Source organism: Medicago truncatula, chromosome 2 (genome assembly GCF_003473485.1).
Source record: "Medicago truncatula cultivar Jemalong A17 chromosome 2, MtrunA17r5.0-ANR, whole genome shotgun sequence".
Classification (NCBI taxonomy): domain Eukaryota; kingdom Viridiplantae; phylum Streptophyta; class Magnoliopsida; order Fabales; family Fabaceae; genus Medicago; species Medicago truncatula.
In genome coordinates, this window is record NC_053043.1 from 40,438,372 (window position 1) to 40,454,073 (window position 15,702).

The 15,702-nt window shown below is 31.2% G+C and overlaps 2 protein-coding genes across 4 annotated transcripts; one reads left to right on the forward strand and one right to left on the reverse strand.

Annotated features, from left to right (window-relative positions):
• Nucleotides 1–4,142, forward strand: LOC11408668 (NAD(P)H dehydrogenase (quinone) FQR1). Its single transcript, XM_003596495.4, has 4 exons — nucleotides 1–161; nucleotides 1,783–1,876; nucleotides 2,986–3,248; nucleotides 3,604–4,142. The coding sequence occupies exons 1-4, from the start codon at nucleotides 139–141 to the stop codon at nucleotides 3,833–3,835; spliced, it is 612 nt and encodes a 203-aa protein (XP_003596543.1). The 5' UTR covers nucleotides 1–138; the 3' UTR covers nucleotides 3,836–4,142.
• Nucleotides 4,143–10,615: 6,473 nt separating this feature from the next.
• Nucleotides 10,616–15,378, reverse strand: LOC11407905 (transcription factor bHLH123). 3 transcript variants are annotated; one of them, XM_024777334.2, is made up of 7 exons: nucleotides 14,685–15,378; nucleotides 13,617–14,178; nucleotides 12,810–12,905; nucleotides 12,598–12,663; nucleotides 12,382–12,441; nucleotides 12,016–12,066; nucleotides 10,616–11,643 (listed from the first exon to the last, which is right to left on the reverse strand). In XM_024777334.2, the coding sequence occupies exons 1-7, from the start codon at nucleotides 15,005–15,007 to the stop codon at nucleotides 11,494–11,496; spliced, it is 1,308 nt and encodes a 435-aa protein (XP_024633102.1). In that variant the 5' UTR covers nucleotides 15,008–15,378; the 3' UTR covers nucleotides 10,616–11,493. The 3 variants fall into 3 exon arrangements, with proteins under 3 accessions (XP_024633102.1, XP_003596544.1, XP_013464798.1); XM_003596496.4 differs by having other exon boundaries at nucleotides 12,376–12,441; nucleotides 14,685–15,375; XM_013609344.3 differs by having other exon boundaries at nucleotides 12,376–12,441; nucleotides 13,617–14,175; nucleotides 14,685–15,374.
• Between the last annotated feature and the right edge of the window lie 324 nt (nucleotides 15,379–15,702).

Here is a 15,702-nt window from a genome sequence, read left to right on the forward strand (position 1 = left end):
ATTTACACACCAACACCATAATCATAAACACGTATATATATAGCATTATCCCTCACCATTTTTCTATCATAAACTTTGCTTAAAAAAATCGAATCACAAAGAGAGAGAGAGAGAGAGAGACCTTTGAAGACTTCATCAATGGCTGTCAAACTTTACATCGTGTATGTTTCTTTAAACTCTCTTTTTACTATTAATAATTCATTTAATTAATTTTTAAACTTTGTTTATCTTTGTTAATCTCTAATATGTGATGTTCTTGTTGTTATTGCTGTTTTTTTTTTAAATTTTTTTTGTACTGTGGTTTTTCATTCATGCTGATCAAGATTGGAATTTGCTTGCTGGGTTTTGTTTAATTCTCAAATGGGTTATTAAATTTCAAACCTTTTTGAAAATTCACTTATTTTTCTTTGATCTAATGCATTTTGTTTTTGACTGTGATTTTTTCTGTCGAAAGAAAATTGGTTTTCTTTGATCTTTTGGTAGAAAATGTTTCTGTTTTTTCAAGAATGGTGCTGAATTGTTGATGAATTATGACATAGCATCCCTTTTGATGTGTTTGGCTTGTTCTGCATTTCGTTTAGTTCTAATTGGATTATGAAGCACGGACACTCCTCAGATTAAGCGTATCCACTTATCCACTTATCGGACACGTGTTGTGTCCGACACCGACAGGACACCGACACTTGTAATTAAATTATGTGATTTTTTCAAATTATCAACTGTGTCGGCGTGTCAATGTCCGTGTCGTATACGGTATCCGTGTCCGTATCCGTGATTCATTATTGGAACCTTCCTTTGCCACAAAAAACACTTCCAAAGTTGTTTCCCTTTACTTGATTTGGATTATTATTAGTGAGAAAAATAAGGCAATTGAAATTATGCCATTTAAAGACTCTTTGTGTGTGTACTTTTGCAATTTTCTGTGTTGATCGCCTTTAATAAGAAGAATATGTACTTACTGTGTTTACATTTAGATTTCCCACAAAGAAGATCTCATATTTTGGAATGTGCTGATTTGTAATTGTTAAAGTATTGATGATGATTTGCAATTTTACACTAAATCAACATTAGCAATTAGGACATTTTTCAACTATTGCAGTTTGGATAAATCATTAAGAAAGTCTGAATATTGTTTGCTATTGTTTTCATTGTACGCTCGATGAAGAATAGCAGTGAGTTGGGGCACCGATGTTAATGCCCTCGTCCCGTGTGCTCAGTTCATAAAAAGTTTTATAGATTAACTTGTTTCAATGAGAACTCATCCTTTCTTTCACAATGCCCACAATTTTTAACTGTCAAATATGTTTGTCGATGTCAACTAGGAAAGCTGTCATTCAATTTAGAAAAAACTTGAGGGAGAGGTAGTAGAAAAGGAAACTATGAAATCCTTCTATTTGGTTAATAAACTAATTCAGTGCTTTCAAATTTCAAAAAAAAATAAATAAATAAATTGGATAAACCAAAGCTATCTTTCGTGCGCAACTGTGGAGACTAACCCCCTCAAGGTAACTGAGATCCATTTAAGGGGTTGACCTATCCCAACAAATGTTTTTCCATACACACCGATCAAGGATCAAACCCTAGACCAAAAGTTTCAAGTAAACTTATCGTTTTTCAAAATAAGTATGGAAGATCATAATTATTTCTCTGCTGTTCTGATCTTATGTATTTAGTTCCGGACAATTTCACACAATTCTTCTTTGATTTCATAAATAAAGTGAACTCCTGAACATGTTCCTGCAAGCTTTAATTAAAAATGTTATTTGTATGGTGTTTTGACAGATACTACTCCATGTACGGACATGTGGAGAAACTAGCAGAAGAAATAAAGAAAGGTGCTGCTTCTGTGGAAGGCGTTGAGGCCAAATTATGGCAGGCAAGTATTTGCGTTACCAAATTTACACTTCATTCGGTATTCCATAGTATGACGTTGTATAGTTGATCAACATCAGTTCCTGAGCTAAGGCTGATTCATCTATCGAGCACATAAATGTGTTAAGAAAGTAAAGAATTCCTTGTGTAACGCCTACTACACTATTATTTAAGGTCAATAGTTGGTTTTGAACTTAGTGTCATTGTTCATGCCATTCAGCTGTTACATGGCTGATTAAATGTTTTGTTGGCTAAGTTCCTTTGTTGTGACCATGGCCCTGTTTGGATAAAGAACTTAGGGGTGTGTTTGGTTTGCAAAACAACAAGTACTGGACAGAACAGTACAAGATAGAACAGTACAACACAAGGCAGAACAGCACAGGACAAAATTTTTATGGCATTGAGTAATTTTTTGTTTTATACGATTTTTGAGGGACAAAATGCTATTTTGGTATTTTAGACAACTTGTGCGTGGGACAAAAAGTTGTGCTGTGGTTTGGTGAGGGTCAAAAATATGAGTTTTTGTCCTGTCCCTTGCCTCCAGTTTGTCCTGTACCTGAAACAGTTTTACAAATCAAACACTGGACAACTAGAGTTGTTCTGTCCTGTCCTTCATTTTTTAGCAAATCAAACGCACCCTAGGTAAGTTTTTATAGCATAAACACTTATCATATAAGTGCTTATGTATAAACTTTTTCTATAGCTAAAGATAAAATAAAGTCAGACTGTTTTCGTATAAGCTGTTTCCAAAAAACTATTATGGAGAGCTTATGAGTATGTTAGTTGTTTCTGTAAGCTCTACCAAACAATTTCACAAGTGTTTATACTGTAGATAAACTCGAATAAACCAATCCAAACGGGCCCTATGTCATGTTATCTTGAGCTTTAAGATAGATATATATATATAATTGCGAAATGAAGGAAGATCTCTTGCCTTCGATATCCAAATAATTCTTGTGTTTTTATTTCTAGTATACTCTCAAGAATACATAATAATCTTGCTAAATTTGAGAAAGAATGCCTACTTATTTTATTTTGTAAGTGAAGGTTGTTAACATTTTCATCATTTAAAAATCAGTGCTTACGTGCTAACTGTACTGAACCTGTGAACAGGTACCTGAGACACTGCAAGAGGAGGTGCTTGGAAAGATGAGTGCACCACCCAAGAGTGATGTACCACTCATCACACCAAATGAACTGTCTGAGGGTGATGGTTTTGTCTTTGGCTTCCCAACAAGATTTGGAATGATGGCTGCTCAATTCAAAGCTTTTCTTGATGCTACTGGTGGTTTGTGGAAAGCACAATCGCTTGCAGGCAAGCCTGCCGGAATCTTCTACAGCACTGGTTCTCAAGGTGGAGGACAAGAGACTACAGCGTAAGAGCATCTGTCTCAGTATTTGGTCTTATTTGGATAAACAACTTAAGTAAACACTTTTAGTATAAGTACTTATCATATATGCACTTATGTGTAAGTTGTTTTTAAAACAAAAGATAAAATAAAGTCAAATTATTTTCGTATAAGGTATAAACTATTTTCATAAGTATTCTTGGAGAGCTTAAGAAAATAAGCTGAAAATAGTTTGTAGACAGTCATAAGTTTTTCCACAGTCTAACAAACGCTGTGTCTAAAAATAAGCTCAAATAAGTCAATTCAAAAGGGTCCTTTGTTTCTTACTCCATTACCAAAAGAACAAGTATTAATATTTTAGAACATTTGGAATCCATTACAGGCTTACTGCTATTACTCAGCTGGTTCATCATGGAATGATATTTGTTCCAATCGGTTATACATTCGGAGCCGGCATGTTTGAGATGGAGCAAGTGAAAGGTGGGAGTCCATATGGTGCAGGAACATACGCCGGTGATGGTTCAAGACAGCCAAGTGAGCTTGAATTGCAGCAAGCATTCCATCAAGGGAAATATCTTGCAACCATCACAAAGAAGCTTAAGGAAGCTGCATAATGTTGATTTCATATATAGACATATACTATATATTAAACTACACCGAAATATTGCTTTAAACCCTTACCATTTACCATTTTTTAGACTTGGAATATATCTGTCATATTTTCCTGTTTCTACAAAAAAAAATCCTTCCAATTTACAAAAAGAAAATGCTTTGTATGTGTGTTATATAGGATGCAGTGGTTGTTGCAGATTTGTTGAATGATGAAAGTTTGCTTGTATTGTTTGTTCTTGTTAGGCTGGGAAAATACTTATTCCTATATTTTGTAATGAACTTTAATTCCAATAAGCAAACATTTATATACTGTATTGTATTAACAAGTTTGGTACAGCATTGTCTTTATTATTCTCTCATGTACAGTAAAGATCATGGTATCATAGTCCACCACACCCAAAACTAAATTAAAGAAAGGAAAATTTAGAAGTAATGAAAAATGAAGAACAGATGAAAATGTTGAAGGTTGCAGAGAGCTTGTAGTCAAAGAAAACATGTTTAATCTTTGAAACTCAATTAACAAACCAGATATTGTCCAAGCCTTGGATGTAACGTCATAATCCATGTTCTGGGATGTTTCAGATTATATAGTATGAATATATTCCCAATGTATTTAGGATTATATAATCCAAACACTCTCAGAATGCATTAAAACTATATGTTTTGGAGGGTTTGATACGGTTCAAAACACCTACACTGTTAAAATTATAGGATGACTTGATGATGAAAGAGAATGTGTTTCAATAGGTTGTTTTGAACTTGATCATGTTGCTCTTTCAATTGACATATTTCTTTTGGCATGGTAGCAGGATCAAGTTTAAAACAACCTCTTGGGTTCAGATCCACCGAATAAATGTTTATAGTTCTTTGTTGTCTTTTACAACAAATGAACCAAACACACCAATTTATACAAGTTTTTGTGCGTCGTGGACCACAAAAATTGTCGGTGAATATGGACCACAAAAGAAAAACCATGTACTTGACAGGTCTAGATTATAAAATCTAAAATGTCCCTCGCAACCCTACAACGTACGAATTTTAAAACAGTTGTGGGTCAGTTCAAATTATATAATCCAACAATCATGGGATTTGTTCAGATTATAAAATCCGAATGAGTTCGGAGTGACGGTGGCTTGGTCATAAAAACTAACTCATGGAACACGTTTTTTTGGGTTGGTTAGCAGCACTTGACTGGTCAACAAGACTTGACCACGTTGTTTACCATGCATTGATGGAGCGTTACACTTTATATACTCATTCTTCACAAATCCCCCCTATAAATACTCACTCATCCTTCACAAATTCTTATTCCATCTCACATTATCACCTTATTGTTTATAAAAATGTTTATGATGTCAATGTTCCACCGTTGACCTTTCATACAAAGATTTTATTTTTATTTTTATCTAGAGATAGTATGAATGGTCAAAGGGCAATGTCCCACTTTGTAAATTTGTATCTTTTGTAAGGTTGCTCGTTAGAGTCTCATTCTCCCGACATATTTAGTTTTACCCCTCCTATCCGTTCTTAGGATGGGAGAGGAAACAAACCTTTTCCTACCATCCTCCCCCTCAATCTTCTTGCACCACATGTTTTGGATTAGGTGTTTAATAATTTATTATAATAAGCATTATTGTAATGTAAATGTACTATGAAAGTATTAATCAATTAATAAAATGTGTTAAATTATTAAGAATTTACATTTTGTCTCTTTACATTATTTTTTTTTTGTCATTTTCAATTATGTCATCTTAATGATATATGTCACCATTGTTTTAGGCTTCTGATTGACAATCTATGCAGAAACAAGTTTTCGGATTATATAATCCTAAAATTCCTTATAAAGGGGTTCATATCAATGTTCCGCAAATCGAGTGTTAACTCTCTGAGTTTACCGAGTTTACGTTTTTAGGTACCAAATCCATGTTAGCACTAAGGTAAACTCGGTTTCTGGTAAACTCGGAAGGTTTGACGAGTTAGATTGAGTTAACAGTCGGTAAACTCGACCGAGTTTTACGAGTTTACATCTAAAAAAATATAAAAAAAATTGGCCTTTTTTTTATGTCCATTTTTTTCAAAACCCAATACATTTTCTACAAGCCAAAGATTGAAACGTTTACTGAATAGTTACCTTTACAATAACACGTTGTTCCTGAAATGAAACGTTTCTTTTTCTTTCTTCTCCGAGTTCTCAAACCATGAATAAGGGAGCACATACCAGTTAGGGTTGCGATTCCAACGGTGGAAATTCATATTTCGACGCTGGTAATTGCGACGTCGGTTAGGGTTGTGGTGGTGGTGTTTGTTGACCTTTTCAAGAAATTAACTAGTTTATTTTTTAGATAGTTTTATTAACAACTTTGAAAACTTGTGAAACTTGCTATTTTGGATAGTTTTATAGATGGCTTAAACTTAGAGACTTATGAAATTTATGATTTTGTGTGTTAATTTTTGTATTTTGATGCTAAGTTGAACATAATATTTTATTATGGGTAGTTTGTTATAATTTGTCTTTGTAATTAAGTCATATTTTACAATATTCACCTATTTACAATATTATATTAGTTTATATATGTCATGTATATAATAAATTTTATATAATTTTAATTTAGGTAAATTCGTACGAGTTCTTGAGTCGAGTTTACCTAAGCAAAACGAGTTGAGGTAAACTCTCGAGTCGTAAAACTTTAGTTCATATTATATAAAACATGTAAGTGGTATTTTGAGAAAACAAATAAGGCATTTGAGAAGCCTATAGGGTGGAAAAAGATATTTCCATATTTTTATTTAAATAAAATATGTCAGGATATTATCCGACATGTAGATTGGTGTTAGAAAACTTTACTATGTACACCTACACTTATATCATCATCCCTACGAATAAAAAAAATAAAATTCAATTTTACCTCTTTTCTTGGTTGACTACACCTCCACAAATATTTGTACTACATAAATTTTTCTAGAATTGAATAAATTTCCGAAAAATTTGAGCCAAGTTTTCCATAGCCAAAATTGCTAACCGAAATACTTGAGGAAGATTTCCAGGATTTAGTCACAATTTCACCAGCAGTTTAGTCAAAATTGCAAATCGAAATATATGGGAAAGATTTCTAAAATTTTAGTCAATGGTTAAATAAATAAATAAAACATCACTTAAGTTTTCTCCTTTCTATATAAAACCTATTGTTAAGTTATTAGGCCTTTTTCATTAGATCTATTGGGTATTTTATGCTATGATTTTGAACTTTAATTTAAATTTTTACTTTGTTTTACAAAATAAAATAAATTTGTTATGTTGGATTGAATTATATAAAGTAGTAGCAGCAGCTGATAGGACAGTCCATGCAACAAAAATAGGTAGTCATTGAAAGAAATCTTCTGAAACACAATGGTTTCCATTCTTTGTTGTGAAAGAAATCCAGTATCATGTGATTCACAGAGTTCTTTTTTCGTAAATTTTCCACTTTGGTCCCATTTTCTTCTCATTAGTTTGTGTCACTGAGTTTCTACTTCTAGCTTTGCAGAATCTTGCTCCATCATTTCATGACAAAAAGTGCATTCCTGTGACATGTTCTCTTTTATGAACTGCTACCTGCTAAAGTTAGCCACGCTCATGAATTTCAGCAGTTCAAATTTTCTTGATTTCAATGACAAAGGTTCTTGTCAAACTTGATGATCAAGAAGCCTGACATTACACATGACACTCAGAAATAATTTGAATGGAATCTTCATGTAAAAAACTCAAAATCATATATAGTCTTAGCCTATAGTTTGATTACTGATTACTGACAATCGAGTTACAAACATGGTTTAAAATTTTAGTTGTGGTTACAGCATTGTTAGAACAACAACCGGTATAGAAGTATAAGAGAAAACGAAAATTGGAAGATAATGAAACACGACTTTTGTTCACTCAATTCAGCCAATTGACCTACCTCTGTGACTATAGAGCACCGATAGTTACATTTATTTCTGTGATGAATTAGGGTTTACAGCGTTACAACCAATATATACAATACTTCGGTTCAGTTTACAATAATGCTCCTCGGCAACTTTAGAATGGTTATAGTTCGGTTTATTTCTTAACGTTCCACTAGCTTAGCTCCTTCTCCGCCTCTTGCCCCTCTTCCACACATGAGTCATACCCAACAACCATGAAGCACATTGTTGGAAGATATGGCCGATGAAGCCGGAATTGCCGTTGCAATGTCGTTGTGATGACATGAAAATTCTTGCAATTTAAAACCATGGCTATAAATAATAAATTGCATCCTCAATGATAAGTGACATTTATTCATTCATAATTTTTGGTCATTTTTATGATTTCATAATCTATTAACTACAATTTAAAACCAAGATAATAAGTTAGTGTTATCCTTTACAAAAAAAAAAAAAAAAAAGATAAAAAAGATAAAAAAACTTAGTGTTGTATGCATATGAAAATGCTCAAAATTATTCAAACTATAAGTGAAAGGCAAGCAACCATTAATGTGTATCTAGAAAATAATTGGGTAGCTACGGCATAAAGAGTTGAGAAAAGGGATAGAGAATAATTATAGAATTTTTCTGGCAATTGATGATATATACATAATGTGATGATTTTTTTTTTATCCATATATATTTTGGTATCAATGACATTTCTTGATTAGCAGTCATGATAACAAAAAACCATATTATCAAAAATTAAACGAATTTTCTTAATTTTATGCTATTAGCTAAAGATGGAGTATCTCTTAGAAAGGAAGCAGCATATTCACAGCACCAACTTCCTCATGCCTAAAAAAGATGCTAATTAATCTTTCTTTTTTTAGGAAAAAATTAATCAAGATACTTGATCATCGATGATTTTTAGAACAAAGGTGCTTGATTAATCAATAATTAGCAGTTAGACAGTGATCAAAATATTTGATCCTAGCCTCAACAAATTGGATTAAATACATAAACAAAAATTTTAATATTCTAACTTCTTCTATACTCAATCTATATCTCTGGTACTTTTTTTTTTGTGGTCGGAGTTTAAACTCTAGACCTTACATATATTATGTATTATCTATATCAACTGAGATAAGTTCATGAGGACCAATCTCTGATACTTTGATCAAGGTATTTTATTCATATTTTGTCATTTAACATATCACAATATTTTATTTTAAGTTAATAAACACATTCAAGATAACACACAGAAAAAATTGAATCACATATGACAATATATAGAGACAAATTTTGTGGAAAGTAATATTAGGCTAATCAAATGACGTGGAGCCCAGTGACAGGCTAGCTTAGTTAACATAATAATGATGAATAATGCTTTAGATGATGTTCCATCTTTGCATTAATCAATGTCCAAATCTTGGTAGGGAAGTTATAAAGTGAGATTTGGTAAAGTGCTACTAATCAGAAAAAATGGCGCCACCTACCTGGAATAGAACAAAATCGTTTCAAATAGTCTATGGCATTGGCCAATAGCTGCAATGCCAAAACGAGGTAACACTAGGGGTGGCTCTGAGGATGGGCGGGAGGGACGGTAGTTTAGGACACCATAATTTGAGGGGAATCAAAATTATTATTTTTACTTAGTAGTTAGGACTACATAGGTTTTTTTTTCTTTTATTGAGGATTATATAGATATATTTCTTTTAATTTGGTTTGATTAGTTATATTGAAAATATATTTTTATAGAATTTTGATTCTAAATGAACTTTTGCAACAAAAAATACAAGAAGAAAAATATTAGAATATTTAAAAATCACAATTTTATTAGGGCACCAAAAATCTTAGGATCAACTTTGGTAAAATTGTCTTCAAATATATATATATATATATATATATATATATATATGTGTGTGTGTGTACATAAAATTTTATTGTAAAATAAAATGGGTGTCAAATTTTAAGACTATACAAATGATATGTGATTTTTTTTGTGCCCATTTTTTTTTTTGGCTTTCGCACCGGTTTCCGACCCACCAAAGGTGAGCGATTAATCTGACTCATGCGTAGAGGCATGCACACTGGCCAAGTGTTGTTCCCCCTGATAATCAAACCCAGTATTCCCCAGGTACGTCCTTGGAATGAGCTCCTTGTCAATGCAAATACTTTTATAACAATGATGATTGAGCTGAATTAGTTAATAAATTTCAATTAAAATGAGTTGTTTGGAGTAATACTTATCAAGACTTTATTTACTTTCATCATGCCCTTTTTCATGTATTTGTTTTCTTACATAATAGATGAACAAAATGCTTTTTCCTAAAGTAATTATTAACTTTTAATGATAATTCTATACTATAAGCTATAAGTAGAACATTTACTTTCTTTAAACCTAAGCATGGACATTTTTTCTATATAGGGTTATATGATTTTCTTCAAGAGTTTTCATTTGTTTTAGAAAGAAAAAAAAATTGATAATGACGGGCATATACTTTAATCAAAATAGGACCATATGTGTCGTCTTAGAGAGGATATTAAGATATAATATAAAATATTGATGATTAATATTTTTCTTCTTTATACACATACTTCCAATGGAAGCCCCTATGTGTGGCCATTCGGTATAAAGCATAAAGCATGTGAAAAAGCATCTAAAAAATAAAAATATCTTTTTAATTGAATCCTTGTGCAAAATAATAAACATTTGCATTTGAAAAAAAATATTAAAAACCTAAAAGGATGAGTGTGGGCCCCCTCTGACTTCCACTTACTTATTCCAAAGACATAAACAAATCAAAAGTGAGATTTTTCCAATCAAATGAAGTATCCCTTCACTTACTCCTTCTACAATATTTCAATGATTCCATCAAATTAATTTTATTTTTTTTAAATTTTTCTTGAACTAAAAGGTAGTGCCAGCTCTATTCACAATATATAGCAACAAAAAATTAGTAAAGCAACTACTTTATTTTCTGCTAACAATACATGTTTATATAAAACAAACTTCACCTAACAATAACATTCTTTTTGTGTCATCACTGTAGATTATATAAATACTTCTCAAGCTTGGATCCAATGTAGTTGTTACAAGCCTGCAAAGTTCTTACATCAATATCGTCGTAAACATTGAGATATATTGATCCAATGACTTTGTAGCCGAACCTTCTTTTTGTGTCGTCGAAATACTTCAACTTAAATCTAATGAAGTTGATACACAAATGAAGCGGCTACGAAATTATTGAATCAGATACATATTGATTCAATAACTTTATCGCCGCCTAAAATATCTAAATATCTCTCTTCTCATGTTAAGTCTAAAAATGACAACTTTTTTTCTATTTTAATCAACTTTGTCATTCCTCTAATCCCACGCTTGCAAGCATAATACTTCAATTATTACAACTCCAAATGGTCCCAAATATTTCCCAAAACCCTGAATAATTCTGAATGTAGTTGGCCCATCAATGGCTATCTTTTTGAATTGTCACTTCCTTTTCTTTCTCTTTCAACAAAAATTTCCCTTCTCCCCACTCTCTTTTTTTTCCATTTCCCTCATTAGAACTAACTAACTTTACATATTTAAGTGGGTTTCTTTGTCTACTTTCATGTTTCTCTTTCATTTTTTTTTCTTATCATTCCCAACTTGGCTAGGTTTGATAAGGTACATACATGCATGCCCTAGTTGAAGGATATTGGTTCCATGTCACTATATTTTTTTCATCCATTAATATTATCTTGATGTCCCTCCAAATGTTGGTGTCCAAAAATCAACTGTTGTTTCATGAGTCACTGGAAATGTGCTAGAAACTGGTACCAAACATAGTCCTCGACTTTTTAGATCTTGCTTTGTGCCCTCACATTTTTTTAATTTACCAGAATTCTGCATCAATAAAATTTTAAAGTGTTACAAGACGTAAACTTGGAAGAAAAACAAAATCAACCACTCATGAGGTCGCAATATTAATGTGTATTCCAATCATAATGAAAACAATGAGAAGAAAAAATAATTAGTATAACTAACTAGTAACTTAACATATCTTATATGCATTGTAAAGGACTTTGAAGCTTTTGCAACTGCAATTCTAATTGCATCAGTTGAATTTATTTCCATTAGAACAATGATGAGCGTCAATGCATGGGAATCAAATAATTCTATCTCTACCCTTAGAAGTTAGATTAGTATTCTTTCATATAAATGGGAATGTATGGTAATAAATATTACTATTCCTATATATATGATATTTTATGATACCTGTTGAATCTCTGATGGAGCTCCACTTTTCATGTATGGTGTGCTCAAAACCTGTTGATAAAAATATATTCATTAAATGAATTTTATGTTTTTTTGTGCTAAATATGTTTTTAATCTCATAAAATGCCATCATATCAAGTTTAGCCATATTGCTATGCTAAAATTAGTGATTTCATAAATTAAGCATGCTGATAATAAATTTTGCTAAAATCACTAAATTAGGGTTTAAACCCTGATAAAAAAAATTGTATAAACAAAATTTGATTGATGGCATTTTATAAAGACTACTAGCAACATAATTTAACCCTTAATTTTTTTAGCTTTCAAATTAAGAATTTACTAGTGGGTAAAAGGACTTACAGTAACCTGTTCATGGAGAAATTTAATATATTCAATGGCTTCAGAAAGCACTGAGGCTGTATCAGTCTGACAAATATAACAAATTTTTAAGCTTTTATCAGTAAAAAAAACATCATAATAAAACTATCATATAATTATTTTTTTCTCCATTATCATAGAAATTAAATTCACAAAGGAAATGATCAATGTATATATCATTATATTTTGAATCCAAATACATACCTTTCCAAAAGGAGACACTAATTGTTGGAGTGCAGTGATTCTGTCTCCCATCTTTTCTTTTCTCACCTAAGAGGGAAAGAAAGTAGAAATAAAATTTTTATAAATTCATATCCATGTTTATGGACTCAAAGAAAAAAATTGAAAAAGAAAAAGAAATATAAAAAGGTTAAAGGTTTCCCTTATTGTTAAAAGGTCAGTTGCACTTATTGTACCTTAAAAGCTGGCAAAGTTGATGGGGTTTCGTTACGGGTCCTTTTGGGTGCTGGCTCACTCCCACTTTTCTTCACCACACTTACTTCAGATATATTCTGCACAAAAATTGTTACTTTATCAATTAAAAAAACTCTAAACACCAGGTGAAATAAATACTTCATTTCATTCATATGATATTTATAGTATACTATATACATCATCAATATTATATTAGGTATAAATCCCCTAAAAATATTATATATATATATATATATATATATATATATATATATATATATATATATATATATATATATATTAGGTATAATGTTCATAAAAAGAAGTACATTGTTAGTGTGTTGTAATGAAATAATAATAAATAATAATAATAATATCAAAACAGCTTTGATAAATATAACACATTAATGGAATTAATTACATTAATGTATAAATTAATGTATAAGTATGTTATAAATTATGTTATGTGGTATACAATATAGTAATAGTAATCGGAAGTCGTCGTCACAAGTCCTAGATCAACCGACAAAAATATCCATACTGCTAGGTCGGACGCCATGACTAGGGTTTAAACCCTGACTCCTCCAATTGTGTGTATGAGTTTTCAATGACTCTTGCCATTTCGTTTATCAATCGGAACAAAAAAAAAGTAATCGGAAGCCGATATTCAATTGCCAAGTTGAAGGACTCCAAAAGAATACTAACTAGAAGGTTTAGAATTCAAAGAATAATCAACTCATAAACTAACATTGTTCAAAAAGATAAGTACAATAATTTGGTAAAAAAGAAGTAGAGTAATAGTGTAATACCTTTGAATGTGAATCAAAATTTGAAGGGGAAAATTGAGGTTGCAAAGAGGGGAAGAAAGTAGACCTAACATCCTTGACGGAATTAGGAGCCTCAGAAGCATTCCAAAAAGGGGTGTTGTTAGTAAAATGCAACTGGTTATTGGTTGGTTGTTTTGGAGGTGAAGTTCTCATAAAAAATTGAGGAACTTTATTATTAGACCAATTATTAGAAGCTGGCATAATATTCAACTCATTATTAGAGTTTAATCCATAGTTATTTGTTGGATATGGAAAAGTACTACTCATGGATCTGTTCTCAAATGAACCTTGTAAAATTGATGGAGTTCCATATAAAGTTGAAGAATCCATTTGAAAATTTGTTGGTAAACATTGGCTTGTAATAACATTACTATCTCCAGAACTATATTGAGGACTAAACTGATTTTGATCCAGAGAGAAATTATTTCTATTCACTTGTTGACACATCCCCATCACATTTTCTTGCTCAAAATTGTTCCTTGTTGAACTCAAATTTTCTTCCAATATTGACCTGAAACTGTTCTCTGTTCCCTTCTCACCTCTTCTATCACAATCAAACAAACACCACAAAAAGACACAAATTTTAGCTCATGAAAATTTATTAATTTCTACTAAGTTATCTAAAAATAAATTGTTTCCTCTAAGTTGTGGAAAAATAAAGGGTTTTGAGGACTCCGTAACGGCATCCTCAATTTATTTACCGTGAGCATGGACCGCATTTTCTTGTATTTTACTATAATATAAAAGTTTGCAGTTCAATCGCAGCCGCAATTTAAAACCATTTGAGTATGGTGATGCAACTACTGAATTTGCTAGACTTTGAAAGATAAAAAATTTCTCTCGAAATTGAACGTTTCGATTATGAGAGAAAAATTTCTCTCTAAATCTAAGTACTTGATTTTGAGAGAAATTTTTTCGTTCTAAATTTAATTGTTCATACGGTTGCATCACCATACCGCAACGAAATAGAGAGAAAATGAAAATTAATTTTATTTTGTGGGTGATTTTTTTTTTCTACCAAATTATTATATCAAGACTAATTGCACTTACATCAAAGATGGTTGATTCCAATCCAAGGTATGAGAAGAAAGACCTAAACCCATCATATGCAAGTTAGGGTCAGATGAAGTAGAAGAATCTTGAGGTTGTTGAAGTTTCTGATTATCATGAAAAACAACAGAAGAATTTTCCATGGAAGATCTTGGTTTTATTTCCACCATATCTGAATTTTGCCAAGCAAAATCAACTATGTTGTTGGTTATGGTAGATGAAGAAGATTGTGATGTTCCTCCACTTTGATTAAATCTCATATTTCTTGATGCTGTGTCCCACCAGTTTCCACTTGAATGATGAAATTGATCATCATCAGCCATAGTTTGATGAATTAATCAATACAATATACTCTATGTATATAGATAAGCTGATTCTGATTCTGATGTTGTTGTTTGGTTCAGCCTTCACTATCTATCTACATATATAAATTATGAGAATATATATAGTATATAGTTTATGAGATATGATAAAAAAAAATATAGAAATAACTTTGGTTATTTATGTGAATGAATGAGTTAAGAGGGTTTGATAAAAATGAATGGAAAACGATTCTTAACTTCTCGTGTATTTATATTGGGAGGTGAAGTGAGAAAGACAATAAGAAGAATAAATGAAGCAATTTGTAACCGACTAACAGGAATATGGTTGACACTTTGATAATTCAAAGGGTCATTGATAAGACTTAGAAATTAAAAAGACTTAGAAATTAAAATCAATTTAGGTTCAATTTTATATATAGACTTTTGTTTTGTTTTGTTCCTACTTTAGTTAATAAAGTTGTAGGTCTTCCAGCTGTTTGCTGTCTTAGATTTTTCAATAAAATTTATATTTTTTTGTTTTGTTGAAAATGACATATCCTTGAAAAGTTTAAATACAAAATAAAATATAATTAGTTTTTTAGAGAATAAAATATAATAGTAATAATCCCCTCAAAATAATATTAATAATAAGAAGAAGAAATAATACTAATAGATAAGGAACTTTGTACAAGATTTCCACTTATTGTAAAAATTAA

Bases quoted from the DNA above. Each gene is read 5' to 3' on its own strand.
- LOC11408668 (XM_003596495.4), top strand. From the start codon at position 139: ATGGCTGTCAAACTTTACATCGT. The intron at 1,877-2,985 runs GCAAGTATTTGC...ACCTGTGAACAG, and splicing joins TTGAGGCCAAATTATGGCAG to GTACCTGAGACACTGCAAGA. The intron at 3,249-3,603 runs GTAAGAGCATCT...AATCCATTACAG, and splicing joins GGAGGACAAGAGACTACAGC to GCTTACTGCTATTACTCAGC.
- LOC11407905 (XM_003596496.4), bottom strand. From the start codon at position 15,007: ATGGCTGATGATGATCAATTTCATCATTCAAGTGGAAACTGGTGGGAC. The intron at 12,442-12,597 runs GTATGTATTTGG...TATATTTGTCAG, and splicing joins TAGTGTCTCCTTTTGGAAAG to ACTGATACAGCCTCAGTGCT. The intron at 12,067-12,375 runs GTAAGTCCTTTT...TTTTATCAACAG, and splicing joins TTCTCCATGAACAGGTTACT to GTTTTGAGCACACCATACAT.